The 18,058-nt window shown below is 38.3% G+C and overlaps 2 protein-coding genes and 1 long non-coding RNA gene across 8 annotated transcripts in view; 2 read left to right on the forward strand and 1 right to left on the reverse strand.

Annotated features, from left to right (window-relative positions):
• The window catches only part of tctn1 (tectonic family member 1), an 845,382-nt gene that overhangs the window by 100,237 nt on the left and 727,087 nt on the right, over nucleotides 1-18,058 (reverse strand). The window lies entirely within an intron of this gene.
• Nucleotides 1-18,058, forward strand: part of LOC103911722 (uncharacterized) — a 146,818-nt gene that overhangs the window by 6,984 nt on the left and 121,776 nt on the right. Inside the window, exon 5 of one of the 6 annotated variants that reach the window (XM_087270116.1) lies at nucleotides 3,455-4,273. The exons of the other annotated variants lie outside the window; for them this stretch is intronic. Coding sequence (XP_087126242.1) covers nucleotides 3,455-3,566 — 112 coding nt within the window. The 3' untranslated portion in view covers nucleotides 3,567-4,273. Of the gene's footprint in view, nucleotides 1-3,454; nucleotides 4,274-18,058 lie in introns of those variants that run through there. 6 annotated transcript variants of the gene reach the window in all.
• On the forward strand, nucleotides 10,792-14,452 carry si:ch211-193e13.5. The gene is made up of 5 exons (XR_015500773.1): nucleotides 10,792-11,029; nucleotides 11,105-11,398; nucleotides 11,544-11,689; nucleotides 13,265-13,368; nucleotides 13,478-14,452. It is a non-coding gene; the product is annotated as a si:ch211-193e13.5 (long non-coding RNA).

The following is an 18,058-nucleotide window of genomic DNA, read 5'->3' on the forward strand; positions in this document are numbered from 1 at the left end:
AGCTGGCCTGGAATATGAATGACGCGCATTGATTTTAGCCGTGGAGGCAGAGAGCCCGAAGGGTAGGACTTTGTTCTGCCAGGCTCAACCTTCGAATGCAAACTGCAGAAACTGACGGTGGCATGGAAGCACGACATGAAAGTATGCTTCCTTCAGATCTGTTAGTGCAAACCAATCCAGAGGACGAACGCATCAGATGATGTGCTTCTTTGTAAGCATTCTGAATGGCAGCCTGTGAAGGTAGCAGTACAAAATGTGCAGATCTAGGATTGGCTGTAACCCACCGCTCTTTTTGGGTACGATGAAGTACATGCTGTAAAACCCACTCTCCATCTCGTCTGGAGGGACCAGCTCGATTGCATTCTTCGACAAGAGTAAAGCAATCTCCTCTGGCAAGACAGGGCAGACATAGGGCTGACCCCGGTGAAATACATGCCCATGAACTTGGAAGGCTGTTTTGCAAATTGAATTGCATAGTCAAGTCTGATCATGCAGACGATTGGCATGATCACTGATGTACCAGCAGTGGAGCAGCACGGAGTGGGAGGGCTCAACCGGGGAGTGCTGGGGTCTCGCAAAAGAGCAGGAGTCGAGAGATTAACACTCACCTCACACCCAGGCTCTGGAGGAGGGGCTGGAAGTGTGAGAGAAGGGAGACCGTCCTCCCACACCCCGCGCACCATAGTTGAAGTGCACTGATCATGCAAGCTGGAAGACATAGCATGCCAGACTGGCAGTGTTCGGGATGTCACATCCGGTGAAAATGAAAAAAAATGTTCTACCAGAAAGACTTTAGGAGGCAGATAAACGTTTGAACAATTATTGTGAATTGTTTGCATGATTGAGAGTTTGTTATGGTCCTTTCATAAAATTCTTTGGCGTAAGCCCCGTCTATAGTGCAGAACTCTGGATAAGCTGGCAGATCCTGCCTGAAGATGAAGGCAGGGCGAAGCCAACCCCCTGAGAGGAGACGAGGCCGACCTGGTGGTAGTGGTGATGGGGTGGATGGAGGGAAACTTCCTCAACGTCACCTATATACAGCTAAACTGATTGTTTAGATGAGCTTATGTACATGGCTTGCTTGGTTGTTATAGGCTAACAAGATAATTATTAAGAATGACGTGACACCTCAGTCTTCCTGGTAGAACTACCGCTAAAGCTTTCATTTCTACCAGAAAGACTTTAGGAGGTAGATAAACGTTTGAACATTTATTGTGAATTGTTTCCATGAGTGAGAGTTTGTTATGGTCCTTTCATAAAGTTCTTTGGCGTAAGCCCCGTCTATAGTGCAGAACTCTGGATGAGCTGGCAGATCCTGCCTGAAGATGAAGGCAGGGCGAAGCCAACCCTAAAAGACAAAACTTAGGGTTCAGTTTTGTAGCAATCCTAAAACAGAATGACTAGAGATGAGATAGCTTACATTGTATATTCATGCAAAATGGAGATTAAATAGTGCCCTTATGGGCAGAGAGGTATATAAGAGATCCAACATGAAGATAAAGCGAAGCACACAATTAGGCTAATATTTGCTAGAAGCCCCAATGAAGATAAAAGAGAGAGCATGCCATAACGGGTAGAGGAGAGAGAGATTTCCCGAATGGGTGGAAAAGAGAAAGCGTTCCCCGAAAAGCAGAGGAGAGAGCGTGTGCCCCGACAAGCAAAGAAGACAGAGAGAGAGTGCCCCGACGAGCAGAGGAGAGAGAGAGCCCCAATGGGCAGAGTGGAGAGAGAGAGTGCCCCGACGGGCAGAGGAGAGAGAGAGTGCCCCGACGGGCCGAAGAGATTCAGAGTGTGCCCCGACCAGCCGAAGAGATTGAGAGCGTGCCCTGATGTGTAGAGAAGATTGAGAGCGTGCCCCGACGGGCCGAAGACATCGAGCGTGTGCCGCGACAGGCCAAGAGATTGAAGGAGCCCCGTTGGGCTTGCTGTGCGAGACGGAGCTCCCTTGGGCTTGATGTGTGAGACGGAGCCCCCTTGGGCTCGCTGTGCGAGGTGGAGCCCCGTTGGGCTTTTTCATGAAATGGACAATCTGTTAAGCTCTAGGTTGTTTAAAAGGCAACATAGTAGTCTGCATATGAATACTGTACGATTTCAGCATTATTAAATTCATAATTACGTGAAGTACATTTTTTGCGAGTAGGAGCTAACGTTAGAAGTGCTAAAAGCTAGTAACATTAACTTGTGCAAGGACATTAAAAGTACGAGCGGCGGATCGGCGAGTAATGAAATCGAAATGGCGAAATCAATCAATAGCGAAATTGAAGTGATTTGACGAAACTGTTAACCTTCAACTTTGAGCTGTTACGTGAACACGGATAGAGAAATTAACAAACTTGTGAGACATAAACAACGTTGGCAGTGGCAACTAAACAGATTGTTTAGATAAGCTTATATACATTGCTTGCTTGCTTGTTATAGGCTGATGAGATAATTATTATGAATGACGTGACACCTCAGTCTTCCTGGTAGAACTACCGCTAAAGTATTCATCTCATTCTTTGAGGTTTTGGTGGCATTAAAAAATATTACTGTCATAGAGCGATGTAGAGCCCAGACCTCCGCCTGGCTAAGAGCACAAGCCAGCTTGGGATGTGGGTGAGATAAGAAAGCGAAATTTGTCAACTTTGCACATATCCACCAGGTTTAGTCAGAGGTGGTGTTCTTGGACCACTACTGTGGCCATCGTCCTTCCCAGGGCACACACAGCTGACTTGGTGGTACGCAGAGCCTAGTTGGTTGCATTGTGTATCTCATGCAACAAGCCTCCGCCAGAACCACCCTCGTGCAGTTGGGCCAGCGCCTGCGCTTGTTAGCGCTGGTAGGTGGCCATAGCATGGAAGGTGGAAGCAGCCTGCCCCTCGGCTGTGTAGGCTCTGGCTCTAAGAGACATCATCCAGGGACAGGAAACCACTGCATCCTGAAACTCACGGTCGGAACGACTTCTTAAAAAAGACATACTGCACAACCGTGTTGCTTTTTTATGAAACTTGCAACAATACAAACCGCTCTGGAGGACTAGGCCCAAAGAACACCAGGCAAGGGAGAAACACAGCTTGACCGTCTGACGCCACTTTTCACACATTCTGGACTGGGAGAAGCAGCCTGCTTTATCTTTCTCTCATTCCCTCCGTTGATCACAGTCGGAGAAACCCTCATATGACTCTCTCAGAAGCTTTGTGAAAGGCTTTTAAAATGAAAAGGATGCCTCAGCGTGGCACGAGCGGCGTTTTTATACAATATTGATTGTAACTGAAGCCAGCTGTGCACGCTGACGCTGCCAACTCATTGGCATTACATTGGCTCGTTTTATTGCTCTTTCAGATAATTGGATTATGACAAAATTAACATAGTGGAAGTTTTCCACATAGCATTGAATTTCCCCTCCCAATAGGGACAATAATATCTAGCAAGGTGCAAAGTACAAATTCTGATGTTTAAATATTGAATGTTTTAGGTTTGGGTCTGACAGCATCAACTGCGCTGTAGTGTCCGAAACAAAGTACTTTTCTTATGCCTGCAATACCTTACATGGATGGATCTGTGAGAGGACACATATTAACCCTTAAATTACTCATTATGTAACAAGTACACACACACACACACACACACACACACACACACACAAACACACACACACACACACACACTGCACCAAGGACATCTTATTTTTATCTTGTTTGTTTTATATTCTTGGATTGACCTAGATTGTTCTTTATTCAGTTTCATATATTTCATAAATACCATTTAAAATATGTTAAAAGTTTCTTTAAGCCCTGTTCAGATAACACAATATTTTGGCAGATTTTAGCACAATCACCTAATAAACAAACTCACTATGTTTTATTTCAAAATAAGGTAATTTTGTGGTAATTTTGTGGTAATATTGTAAATATTTAGGGAGAAAACTGCTGTCAGTGGTGAAACCTATAGACAATTGCTAAGACGTTTGTCATTTATGCAGCTTTTTAATGACAGAATGTCATAGTCTGGCAATATTGTCAAGATTTTATCTAAACAGTAAAAATTGTACGATCTGAATGGGGCTTTACTTTGTCAGGTCATTCAATTTGAATGTGTTGTTCCTGTTGGATCTTTACATTTGTTTTTTTTTTTAAAATACTCTCTCTCTTTCTCTCTCTCTCTTTGCATGCGGCTGTTTGTATAACAGCACTAAACCATGTCATTATGCTTTGCCACAATCATTATGGAAGTTGTAATAAAATAAATGTCAAATATAAATGTTAAATAAAATTATGTCTTTTATTGACTAAGACTTCTTTTGTCATTTTAAAAGTTTATTGAAAACAATGAAATTATCTTTATATTATAAATTTCACATCTAAATCTTTTTGATCTAACCTGCTGAATTTTCTTGGAATTGATGGGTTATGGTGCAGAATTATTAGCCCCCTTTGAATTTTTTAAATTTTTAAAAATATTTCTTAAATGATGTTTAACAAAGAAAGGAAATTTTCACAGCATGTCTGATAATATTTTTTGTTCTGAAGAAAGTCTTTTGTTTTATTTCTCCTAGAATAAAAGTGATTTTTTTACATTTTGTAACACTATATAAGGAACAAAATCATTAGCCCGTTTAAGCTATATATTTTTTTCACGATAATCTACAGAGCAAATAATTATTTAACAATACCTTGCCTAATTACCCTAACCTGCCTAGTTACTCTAATTTATCTAGTTAAGCCTTTAAATGTCACTTTAAGATGTATAGAAGTGTCTTGAAAAATATCTAGTCAAATATTATTTACTGCCATCATGGCATCTTCTCTCCAATAAACAGAAATTGGGGAATTTCAACTGTACTTGCTAAATATATATATACTGTATATAACAATTTATAGATAACTTAATGTATGAATTATACAGAATATACATGGTTATTTGTTGCTCATGCGGTAATCTAGGATTTGCGTTGCAATTTTTATTTGAGTTTGCATTGTGAGGCTTTGTCACGTGTAATGTCAAACTGATGAAGATGGTTTCTTAATTTGCTGGTGACTTTTCTATGTGCATGTGTTCTCTTAAGTTGCAGCACATTAAGCTCTCTTGACCACCATTGTAATCATTAAAAAAATGGTTTAGCTCACATGTGTTATGCTTTACCTCACGATTATCTGAGCACTGGTTAGGCATTATTTAATGCATTTTATTCTCATTGTAATCTGTTACTAAAAGATGTTTAAATTTAAACCTATAAGCAGTGAAATAAGAGCACTAGAGTGCTGCTACATCCATAGAAGATACTATGGTAAAATAAATGTTAATATTTTAAAGATGTGGCGACGCAGTGGCGCAGTAGGTAGTGCTGTCCCCTCACAGCAAGAAGGTTGCTTGTTCGCTGGTGCCACGGCTGGTTCAGTTGGCGTTTCTGTGTGGAGTTTACATGTTCTCCCTGCGTTCGTGTGGGTTTCCTTTGTGTGCTCCAGTTTCTCCTACAGTCCAAAGACTTGGGATACAGGTGAATTGGGTAAGCTTAATTGTCTGTAGTGTATGAGTGTAAATAAGTGTGTGTGGATGTTACCCAGAGATGGGTTGCGGCTGTAAAGGCATTGCTTTTGAAGGCTGATCTTAAGTATGTGACATAACAGTTCACTGAAAACACTTATTGAAATAAAAAGTTACTTTACAGGGGTGCATTTCCCCAAACAACAGCATAACTTGCGTCTGAACTATCATAGTACAATGCCTCATTTGGGAAAAGATTGATGTAGTGAGGAGTGTTTCCCTAGACACTGTCGCAGATCCATCGTTTGAACGTCAATAATAGTCAGGAAAGAGATTGGATTCAATTGCAAGCAACAGTTAGTTTTATTTATAATATCGGGTATCGGATGACACAACGAAACCAGCTGGAGCCATAGACAGCGAGCAAGGATATGATCACGGTGAGTAGTGATAACAGGAAACTCTAACATACAGGGGAGAGGCAGAGGTAAAGCAAATCAGCACTGGAGCCTCAAGACAAGACTAGATATAAACTATCTCCATAAACAAGAGCAGTAAACTAGCTTAACTAGGCAAAGATACGAGCAGGGTCAGCGTGATCCATAGATATATACACTAAATATCGTATAGGGACCCTGAGCATGCTTCAATAGCGCTGCCATATTTGTACAGTGCTCCCTGGATAAGTGTCATTCAACCGCACTTATCAAGACAGTCGCATTTCTTCTTATGGACAACAATGGCGTAGGCAACATCTAATGTATATATCTATGGGCGAGATCAAGGAACAAGCACAACGACTGTTTCTCAATATGCGTTCTTCAGCTGTCTGCGTCCTCGTGTTCTCGTGCAACGTTATCATCAACTGCCAAATTTCAGTTCCAATTCTTAAGACCGCAAGAACAGAGGACGCGTGAAACTTCCCTGGATGTGTTCTTGATATCGAGGACGCACTGATGCAGACTCGAGCAGCGAACTCGCTCTGGAAGTCCCAGAAGTCATTGCGACTGGAGGTAGGAAGCGTTGCATTTTATTTAGATTTAATATTAAAGTTTAAAGAGATCGCTTATTTACTTCAGGAGTTTCCCTAAATTAAACGGTGAAAGTAAACATTACCATGAACATTTTAATAAATTAATAAACATATGCTGAAATTCGTATTAAAATCTGTTTTATTTATATTGTGCAATGTATATTTATAATGTTTTTATGCAGAGTATATATTTTGAAATGGGAAAAAACAATAAATCGTTGTATGAATGCTGCACTGTTTAAATAATTTACAATTTAAAACACGTGAAGGTCACGTGACTATCATGAAGAATGCAGCATCTCATTTCTCAAAGGACACATTCTCTGCCCTCGCGGTCTCCAGAGTTGGTTCGTCCTGGGACACCTGGCAAGACTGGTCTCCACAATAACACAAGTTCTCTTCGTTCTTCCTATTCTTGGAATTGAGAAACAGCCAACAATCTGGCACAAGACATTCTTTTTCTTCTTCTCATGAGTTTTATTGGCGGTTAGCATACAACTTCTTGGTGCATTGCCGCCACCTGTTGGTTAGGAGTGTGGGCCATGATCACTTTTTCTATCTATCTTTAGAAAAGTAAAAAAAAAAAACACGTACACCACTTCTATCTATATTCTTTTATCTAATTTAGATTTTTTTTTTAGTATTAAAAATTCTATACAGTCCTCATCTGACTTGTTTTTTTTTTTTTTTTTTAGCATTTTAAACAAATTAAAATTCTTTCCCTATTGCACTTTGGACATTTCATAATTACATGCTCCATGGTTTCTTCTTGCCCACGATAACCACATTTTCCAGTCTGATGTTGTTTCATTTTGTACAATGTACTGTTAAGTCCTGGATGTCCAAATTTAATTCTTGAAATTATATTCTCTTCCCTCCTACTTCTACTTATTCTTCCTTTATCCACATTTCTTTGTATATTAAACAACCACCTCCCGTTTTTTCCTGTCTCTCATTGTTTTTTTTCAAATATTTTTTAAAAGTCGCTTGATTAAAACCTTTATCTCACTTTTACTATATTTTAATTCCATGTCTATAATGAATTTCTTGAAGCCTATTTAGCGCCCTCGTCTGCCTACTCTTCCCTTAATTTCCACTATGAGCTAAAACCCAACAGACCTTCTAATCCCATCATCCGAATGCAATGCAGTGTTTGCAATATTTCGATCAATATATCCTTTCTGCTTTCAGAATGTCTCTAACATCATCAGTGAGGAATTTAAGTCCGAACATACCAGTGCTCCTAATGATCTGTTTTCCTCAATCCATTGAAGTGCCATTAGTATTGCCACCATTTCTCCAGTATAAACTGATACATCATCTGAGATTCTTTTAATAACTTTTATTCTAAAATCTATTACTGTGTATGCTACCCCCACTCTGTTTCCACTATCTTTAGATGCATCTGTATCAAATCAAATCAAATCACTTTTGTTGTCACATCATCAGCAGCATTTGTGCTATGATGATTAAAAAGCTTAGGTGCTGGCTCCAGACAGTACAAAATACAGCCAGTGCAAAATACAACAGCATACTCCCAAAACAAACAAACAAAAAAAAAAAAACGGGACAATATAAAATTGACAGCAATATGAACAATGAATATGTGCACCAGTAGTTGTAGGCAGTATTGTTTTAAGTATGGATTGATTAAAGTACAATGCATGCTACATATTGCTACATATGTCCTGGAGGGAGGGAAGCTCACCTCAGGGAGTACAGGAGTGGGCTGAGAACACAGCCCTGTGGAGCACCAGTGTTGAGGATCAGTGTGGAAGAGGTAATGCTGTTCATTCTGACCACCTGGCGTCTGCTTGACAGGAAGTCCAGGATCCAGTTGCACAGAGAGCTGTGTAGACCCAGTGGCTGGAGCTTCACCACCAGCTTGGCAAGCACTATGGTGTTGAATGCTGAGCTGTAGTCCACAAACAGCATTCTCATATATGTGTTTTTGTTTGCTTGGTGAGACAGAGCAGTGTGCACGGTGAAAGCAATTGCATCGTCAGTGGAGCAGTTATTCCTGTATGCAAATTGCAGAGGGTCAGTGTGAGCGGGCAGTACCGAGCAGATGTGGTTTTTAATCAGCTTCTCAAAGCACTTGCTGTAGATGTGTGTCAGAGCAACCGGACACCAGTTATTCAAGCATGTGGTTTTAGCTGATTTTGCTATTGGCACAATAGTAGCTGTCTTAAAGCATGTGGAAACCACAGACAGAGAGAGCAAGAGGTTAAAGGGTCACGAAACACCAAAACACATTTTTTGAGCTGTTGACAGTCATATATGTGTCCCACACTGCTAAAAACACTATTAGGACACCTATATTTCACTAAAAAGTGTAAATTGGTTGTTTTTGCGTTATTTCAAGCAAATTCGTACTTCCTGTTTGAAACGAATTTTTGAAGCGGCGTCACGGTCATGACATAATAGCGTTGTATTCCAGCCTGCAGACTGGACGTCTGTGCCTGAATGAGTCTTATTACATCTTACAGTTTGTTGCATTAGTGCATGAGTAAGGCTTGGTTCAAACCAATCAGCGCGCTCTATTGTGCAACTTCATTAATATTCATTACTGTGTTTACACGACAGAGACGCCACGTTGTGTTGGCAAAACAAGCGTGAAGTGTTGGTTTTATAGTTTGCTGCCGTTAAGTTTCGTTTTCTTTTTCTCTCTGTGAGAGCTCAGACTCACGTGTGGATTAACAGTGTACGCGACGCTCGACAACAATAACTTGCGTGTCTAAGGAGGATTATTGTTTACCTGAGAGCTGTTCTCATCTGCAAACGCTGAGATCCGGATTCGCTTTAGTCTCCTCTTAATAAAGACGCGGCTCTAGTTGCTGGTGATTGTCCTGTCTCTACAGATTTGGTAAGTGAGCGACCAGTACTCTTTGTTTATTCAGTTTGTTCGTATCGAACTAAGTAAACTATTGCACCGTAACATGTTAGGACCACAACCAAACTTTAACCTCGTGTAGGGTTTTTAACCGCATTTAGTGACCGGAATAACACACGCGGCTTTCTGACGCTACCTGCCGTGTGCATCTAAGTTTCCGGAAAATGCGGAGGTTTTTTTTTTCTTTCATTCGCCATGCGATATTAAACATTGCATGAAAAATACACGCTTAGAGCAGATCCTCGAATCAAATATCTCGTTTGTCGCGAGGGACATGAATGAATTCCCTGAATGAAAGAGCCAAACTGCAGTTAAAGTCCACCATTTAATAATTTGGCAAATAATTCCACTACAGATGTCCATGTAGGTTAAACACCATCTCTTTCTCCTGTGTGTGAGTATTTTGACTGAAACTCGCGCGTGCCCAAATAGACACTCCCACACCCTCCCACTTTAGTTCCTCCGACACTCCCCCCTAAACAGAGCTGGACACGCCCACTTTTCTGACTTTTTCCAAAGTAGAGGTGTGAAAACACCCTGCTGAAACGAGGGGGTTTCATGGCCCTTTAAAGATGTTTATGAAAACTCCCGCTAGCTGGTGTGCGCATGCTTTAAGTACACGTCCAGGGATGCCATCTGGGCCCGTAGCTTTCAAAATGTTCATGCGACGGAAAGATCTCATTACGTCCGCTACAGATCAAAGAGTGTGCAGGCGAACAGTGAGCGCTACAATGACAATTCCTATAGTAATAACTGAGCCCTCTGACTGTAATTGTTACTTGTAATAATATATATGTAGAGCTCTCTCAATTACTAAAAATAAAAATAGTTGCCTTCAATTTTTAATTTGAATCAAATAAAGTTTCACTTACATTAAACTGACTAAGGAAATCAAGTTACATTTTGCAACTTAGAAAACTTGTACGAGATTGAAACATGATTAAAACAATTTTATTAATATATGAGTAATAATAATAATAATAATTTAATTATTCTAGTTGAAATTCTTAAAACAGACATATCCATTTTTGGTCATAACTTTGACAATAAAAAGGTAATGCGATACATTTAGTAATGACCTGTTGAAACTTTCCGGCTTAACCAATAAAAGGAACTAGAATACATGAGAAAGAAAGGACGAACCGAAAAAAACAGAAGCAAAGACCACAATGAAACTAGTACATGTTTATCATGGGATCATGTTGATTGTGTTATTATAAAATTGTTTACATTTAAGCACATTTTAACTCACAATTGCATAAACAATTGGACATATGAATCAACAATTAGCAACATACAATGCCATGTTTTGTTGGAAAGCTAGATTAGGAAACAAACTAAGCAGAGGAGTGATGCTGAGAAGAGATTTTTCTTCCTTCTTCTTTTTAGAATTAGGTAACGTGGTTACGAAAAAAAAAGATTTGTCTTCAGCTGGTGTTGAAATGTTGGTTTCAGAAGTTTAGTAATTTAAAGTGTAGAGCTGTAGAGCAAAGCAGTGCAGCTTTAACAAACATACCGTTAACACAGCATCATAATGACAGACTCAGCAATACCTGAAGCTGTTTATGAAAACTTCAATACCGAAGGACATCTTTATCTGAAGACACTTGCACAGAAACACCAGCCACCTCAAATCACAGGTACGTAAATGTAATTAAGTTGTTACTATCATAAGAGTGTATAAAAAGTCAACATCTTGTGTTCTTCTTCCTCAGGAAGCGTCTCGGTGAAAAGCAGAAAGCAGAGAGCAGTTGAAGTGTGTGTGTGTTTGCTGTGTGCTCTTCTGCTGACGGCTGTTATAGTGCTCTGTGTGTTTTTCATCATCCAGAGAAAACACTTACTAACACACATCTCTAAACTCATCGAAGAACAAGAGGAGATACTAACCAACATCACTAAACTCAATGAGGAAAGAGAGGAGACGATAACCAACATCACTAACCTCATTGAAGAAAGACAGCAGATAAAAAACAAGATTGATGAACTCCAGCTTGGCTTTTATGAGCAAGGTTTTCTATGTTTATTCTGTTTAACTGATTATATATATATGTAAACTTTTGAGCTCAACTGGTAATGAGGAATGAATTCAATCCTGATACTGCATACATTTTTGCATGGAAAGAACTTAATTCTCTAAACTGATTGTGTTTACAGATCAGCTCTCTGACAACTTTAAGTGGATTTACTACAACTTCAGTTTCTATTATATTTCATCTGAAAAGAAGAGCTGGGAGGACAGCAGACGAGACTGTCAACAGAGAAATGCAGATCTGGCCATCATAAAGAGCCCAGAGGAAAAAGTAAGTCACTGTTGGTCTGTGAAATTCACATTTTTATTTTTATTTTTTTTACAATTTACACTGTAAAATATTTCAGTCAATTAACAGTTTATTATTTTGTGTTTTCTGTTTATCTACGGTAGTAAATTGTATGGTTGGACCTTGATCTCTGCTCTCTCAACTTTTGATTTTGAAATTTCAACTCTACAGTTTAACAAAGAGACTTTAATTGAAAGTTTAGCAGTTTGAAGTAATATAATATAATAATATATAGAGAGGTAGGTCTGTAAAAGAACCCAAAATATGCAGTTTATTACAAAGTTTTTGTACCATAATATACACACACATTGGCCACTTTATTAGGTACACCTATCCAATTGCTCGTTAACGCAAGGGATTCTTATGATCACACAAAGTAAAGAGGGTTGTGGGTGCTTTTGTTCATGCAAAGGTGAGTGACTTATTTGGAGGCGGTCTTAAGGATGAGGTGAGTTAAAAGGAGAATGGCCAGACTGGGTCCAGCTTATAGAAAGGCAACAGTAACTGAAATATCCATTCGTTACAACTGAGGTATGCAGAAGAGCATCTCTGAACGCACAACACGTCCAACCTTGAGGCGGATGGGCTACAGCAGTAGAAGACCAGGCACACCAGGTGCCATTCCTGTCAGAAAAGAACAGGAAACTGAGGCTACAATTTGCACAGGCTCACTAAAATTGGACAATAGAAGACTGAAAAAATGTTGCCTGGTCTGATGAGTGTCAATTTTGATGCTAGGATCAGAATTTCGCGTCGACAACATGAGTGCATGGATCCATCCTGCCTTGTATCAATGATTCAGGTTGTTGTTGGTGGTGTAATGGTGTGGGGGATATTTTCTTGACACACTTTGAGCCTATTAGTACGAATTGAGCATCGTGTCACTGCCACAGTCAACCTGAGTATTGTTGCTGACCATGTCCATCTCTTTATGACTACAGTGTACCCATCTTCTGATGGCTACTTCCAGCAGGATAACATACCATGTCATAAAGCGCGAAGCATCTCAGACTGCTTTCTTGAACATGACAATGAGTTCACTGTACTCAAATGGCCTCCACAGTCATCAGATCTCAATCCAATAGAGCACCTTTGGGATGTGGTGGAACAGGAGAGTCGCATCATAGATGTGCAGCCAACAAATCTGCAGTAACTGCGTGATGCATGATCATGACAATATGAACCAAAATCTCTATTTCTGAATATTTCTGAATTTCTGCCAGCAAGGATTAAGGCAGTTCTGAAGGCAAAAGGGGTCCAACCCGGTACTAAGGTGCACCTAATAAAATGGCTGGTGAGTGAACATTATGTGTTCATAAAAGTCACTTTTTCAAGGTTAAAAGACATTAACTTTATACAAGATGCACATTTAGAATTAAACGTTGCAGGATATTTTCATTCACCTAGAGCTGTGTTACACACTGCATGAAAAGAAGGTCACTTTCAAAAATCCATAATAGGAGCTGTTTTAAAACTGAATGGACTTAAAACATTAATTTACAGATATTCTTTTACAGTGGAGTTGCCAATTAATAATATATAACTGTTCACTTACAGAAGTGTTTACTAAAGGTCGCAGCTTCAGATTTTTATTGGATTGGTCTGACAAAGAAACATTATAGACAGTGGAATTGGGTCGATGGCAGTTTATTGACCGATTGGTGAGAAATTACTGATCTGTTTATTCTAATAGTCTCTCTCATTATCAGATCATACTCATAATTGACTGAGTCTACCAATAATCCAACCATTGCTTCATTGTTGTTTCAGGTACTTCAATCGGCACAGTCATTATTACTGTGCTATGATCACTTCAGCAGGGTGGAGAGAAAAGTCATGTGCAAATTTAAACAAATGGATCTGCAAGAGAACAGTTTTAAAAATTACTCATTAAATAAAAGAATACATGTGAAAAAAATTAGTGTAGTAAACCCGAAACGGCAGTTGCTTTGTAATTGTAATCCCACCACTGTACAGAACAAGTTATTTGGCACTGTAATATCTTTCTGGCAGCTAAATATGAAAATATAAGTGTTATCATGTAGGAAACAATTCCAACTTTTTGAAAATCTTTTGAAGCCTTGCCTTAAAGAATCATGTAAATGTTTTGTGTAAATTTTAATTTGTTATATTTTATGTGTGTCTAATTTTGAATCTGGAACTTTTTGTGCTGCCATTTTGGCAAGGACCCCCTGGTTGAAGAGATGCATATCTCAATGAGAAATTCCTGGTAAAATAATAACAATAATAACAATAACAACAATAAATAAATAAATAAATAAATAAATGTGAACCTTCTGAGCACAAATTGAGATATTTTTAGTGACATTCAAGATTTTCATGAAAAAATTATATTGTGTATGGGTTAAAATATTCTCTTATTATAGTTTTTTAATTGAGATTTAAGATTATAATTTATTAATTCATTTTAGAATAAGAAATAATACATTTTTTAATTAAAAATGAGCTATTTTAGAACAAAACATTGCTTTTTTTAAGCACCCTGCCCTGCAAGTGTAATGGCGAGGATGTAACCAATGGATTACATGACGATTTGGAAGATGAATTGATTCATTATTAGGTAATACCTGTTGATGCTTATTGTGCAGAAATCACAGACTCACAGATAGAAATCTTTGCCGGACTACATTTCATCATACCACAAATAATCTGACTACATATTATTGGACACTGTGAAGAAATATAATTTGCAAATAAAACAAGGATTATTACATTTAAATTGAATTAATTGTTGCTTTCTATTTTATTTTAACTGCTTGTGAAATGCTAATTTCTGAGAAGGATGTCTCTACGCCACTTTATTTTTAGTGTATCATTTTAGACTCTGTGCATTTCTCAACTCTTTCTGTCTGACAGCTTGAATTTCACATTTCACACACTGACTGGTGAAAACAGCCCCATATAAACTGTTAAGTTAAACAGTTTTTGTTGTTGTTTTATTGTTTAATCCTTATACAATTAATTATTTTAGTTTTATTGGAAACTGTATTGATCTTATTGGTCTCTTAATATTTGCTTTTTTTGATGGCATGTTAATATCAATTCCATCCTAGAACACACAAAAACCTATAAAAATAGACTGCCTTTTAATGTTTAAATGATTTCGAAAAATTGTGAAATGAATTTTAATGACATTTGTAGGTTATACATTTTCTGTGAAGGTTTTTAATAGTTTTATAAAAAAAATTTAGATGGAACTAATAGTTTTGAACGACAACTTCAGTTTAAAAAAGCAGGCTGGTGAAACATCAGAAAAGAGGGAATGGGGTGCAAAGAGAAAGCGAGAAACCCCCACCAACAACTCAATATTCCATTCCATTATATAGTAAACCAACTGGCGTCTATGTTATGTTTATAGCGGAAAGTGAACCGAACAGCCAGCTACGAGAAAACATAAGTATTTTACGTTTTGTCAGTTTAATGGCTAATTTGTACGAGTTCAGTCGTACAAAATTGTACGATTTTAAAAAGGAGGCGTGGCACCCAACCCTACCCGTAACCCCAACCGTCTTTGCAACACAATTACACAAATTGGGGTTAGGGGTGGGGTTAGGTGCCATGCCTCCTTTTTGAAATCGTACCATTTCGTACGACTGAACTCGTACGAATTCGTACGAATTAGCCACTAAACAGGCAAAACGTAAAATACTTACGTTTTCTCGTGAGATCAGGCTGGTCTTTGGGTGATGAGCAAATTGTACTAAATTGTACAAATTAGATTGTACGAATTTATACGAATTAGCCACTAAATCAAAAAGTTACAAATTGCAGTGTAATTGCGTCGTCTTTTAAAAGAAGCATAACCTATTAAATAAATCAAGAATGTAATAACTGATGTTACATGTGGTAGAATAAAACGTGAAAGTATATTGAGTTTGTATTAGCCACAAACCTTATTTAAAGGGCACCTAGGTTACCTCTATTTTCAGATGTAATATAAGTGTTTTGCGTCTCCAGAATGTGTCTGTAAAGTTTCAGCTCAAAACACCCATCAGATTTTTCATTATACCTTTTACTAGATCTTGTTTTATACATCTTTCCACCAGGAGGTTGTTTTGTCGTACTGCGCCTTTAAGGCAAGTCCTCCCCGCCTACCTTTTCTATGTGGCTTTCTGCTTGCCTTAATCTATTCCCTCGGCTGCGTCAGACAACAGAGAGACTTATAGGAAGAAGATCTTATGTAGCGTTTGTGAGAAATACTACAGTAAGAACTTTACCAATGAGTATTTGTTGTGCAGTTGCATTGATTAGTCACACACAATATCGTTACAAAGTTCATGCGCGCACACACACACACACACACACACAGATACACATGCACACACATACACTCAGACTGACAGACAGAGCGCCTTTTGCTTCCGACTCTTTTTGCACGCAAATGTGACAGGATACAGGTTAATCTCCACTGCTGTATGGATATCTGTAATGTTTATGTACAAAATAAACCTGATTTACTGTCCACAAACCGGGATTGAAGCGTCTTCCTTTATATTTGTTTTGACACGCGGCTGTGCTGATGAAGTAAAGCTGAAGTAAATCGCTGTACTTCATTACACACGTGCACTGTTTTAAACCATTTTAAACATGTGAAACTAACTCTTGATAACATTTGATGACGATTGATGATCCTAGCGAACTGAACAGACCTTTTATTCCCGGTTGCTTTGCGCACGTCTTGTCTTGTTGACAAGATTATACACTAGACTACTGGGACATGTTAATGCACCAGCTGTCAATCAATTCGGTGGGCGGGGGGACCGCACTCCTACATCAAGTTGCGGTCGGTCTGAAAACCGCTCCAATAGGTCCATCGTTTTTATGTTGTTAAATTAAAAAAAAAAAAAGGACTGGATGTGTTTATATCACCCCAATATGATGGTCTATACCATCAGCTTAAACAGCTTGTGAAGTACATTTTTGACCATAGGTACCCTTTAAGCAATTTTACTAAAATCCCATTGAAAAAAACTATTGACTTTGGGACGAGGGAATCGGAAATGCTAACTCGCTTCCGGGTTTTTGCATACAAATTGACGTCATAGTTCCTCCACTCTGTTACATCGTTTGTGTTTTTCAGTAAGGGAGAGTAGGAACGAAATTAAAATGGCACGAAAGTAACAAAGCAATTTTCGCGAAGCCCTGACAACATTTGATTTCCAGGCTATAACAGCACATTCAGCATACAACCCTTGATGGAGCTGCCAAATATCATGTTATTTCAGGATCATGTCCCGCAGTTAGCTACAAATTCCAGTTTTTAAGTGCAAAAAATAAATTACTGTAGCAGTTTTTCCTTATTACAAGTCGTGTTTCTCGTTTCATGTGTCACACTAATGATCAATCTACAGGTTATTTAGTGCAATAACACATCCTTGAGTTTTTCAGTTTAAAAGTAAATCAGGTGTAAATGGCAAGTGTTCCTGTGGGGACGAATGTAACACTGTTATTTATGTCACACTGATAATAGCCATATCTTATTTTTCACTTCCACATTAGAGTTTTTAGTGTTTTGACTCGTATGATGAATGCATATTAATGCATACAATAATAAAAAAATATTAAAAAATTATAGAATATGGCAACATTTTGCATTGTTGGATTGCTTTTAAAACATTTGATGGAACTGAAATTAAAAATGAAAATGTGGTTTATTTAATATTTTTTGAAAAAAATTAAGGACAAAATATGTTTGCAGTTAACATAAACAAGGTATTCATAGTCTGATATATTTAAAATAAGCAAGATTAAGCCAGTAAATCAATCTATATTGTTGTGTTACTTTTGACCCACCCGTGTTTTGCTTTCGTCCCTGCTGATGGGGTCAACAGTAACAATGTGCAACTTTTTTTTGAAGTTAAGTTATATTGGAGTTTTTCTACACTGATACAAAATAACACCTGTTTTTGATAGAAAACTCTTGTGAGTTAGTAACCAGAGCAAAAATTTATTCATTCATTCATTTCATTAATTTTCTTTTCGGCTTGGTCCCTTTATTAATCAGTGGTCGCCACAGCGGAATGAACCACCAAAATATATTTCTGTTTAAAACATTATCTTTTAACAATTATTTTTATGGAAAATGTTACTTTTGTCCCTGCTCTCCCCTAGGCCCAGATCTCATTTTATAGTAAAAATAATTTGGATAAGATTCTTTTTTTTTAGTTATTCAAAAAAATCAGCCTCGCAAATAATATGTTTGCCGTATCCCTTGATAATAAAGCCTATGAGGAAAACTTATATGTTGGCAGAAAATCATCTCTGATCTTTGTATTCAGCGATAGCCATTGCACTGAAAAAAAAAACACTGCTCTTTTCAGACCACTGGAA

This window comes from Danio rerio, chromosome 10, assembly GCF_052040795.2.
Source record: "Danio rerio strain M-AB ecotype USA chromosome 10, GRCz13ab, whole genome shotgun sequence".
NCBI classification, from domain to species: domain Eukaryota; kingdom Metazoa; phylum Chordata; class Actinopteri; order Cypriniformes; family Danionidae; genus Danio; species Danio rerio.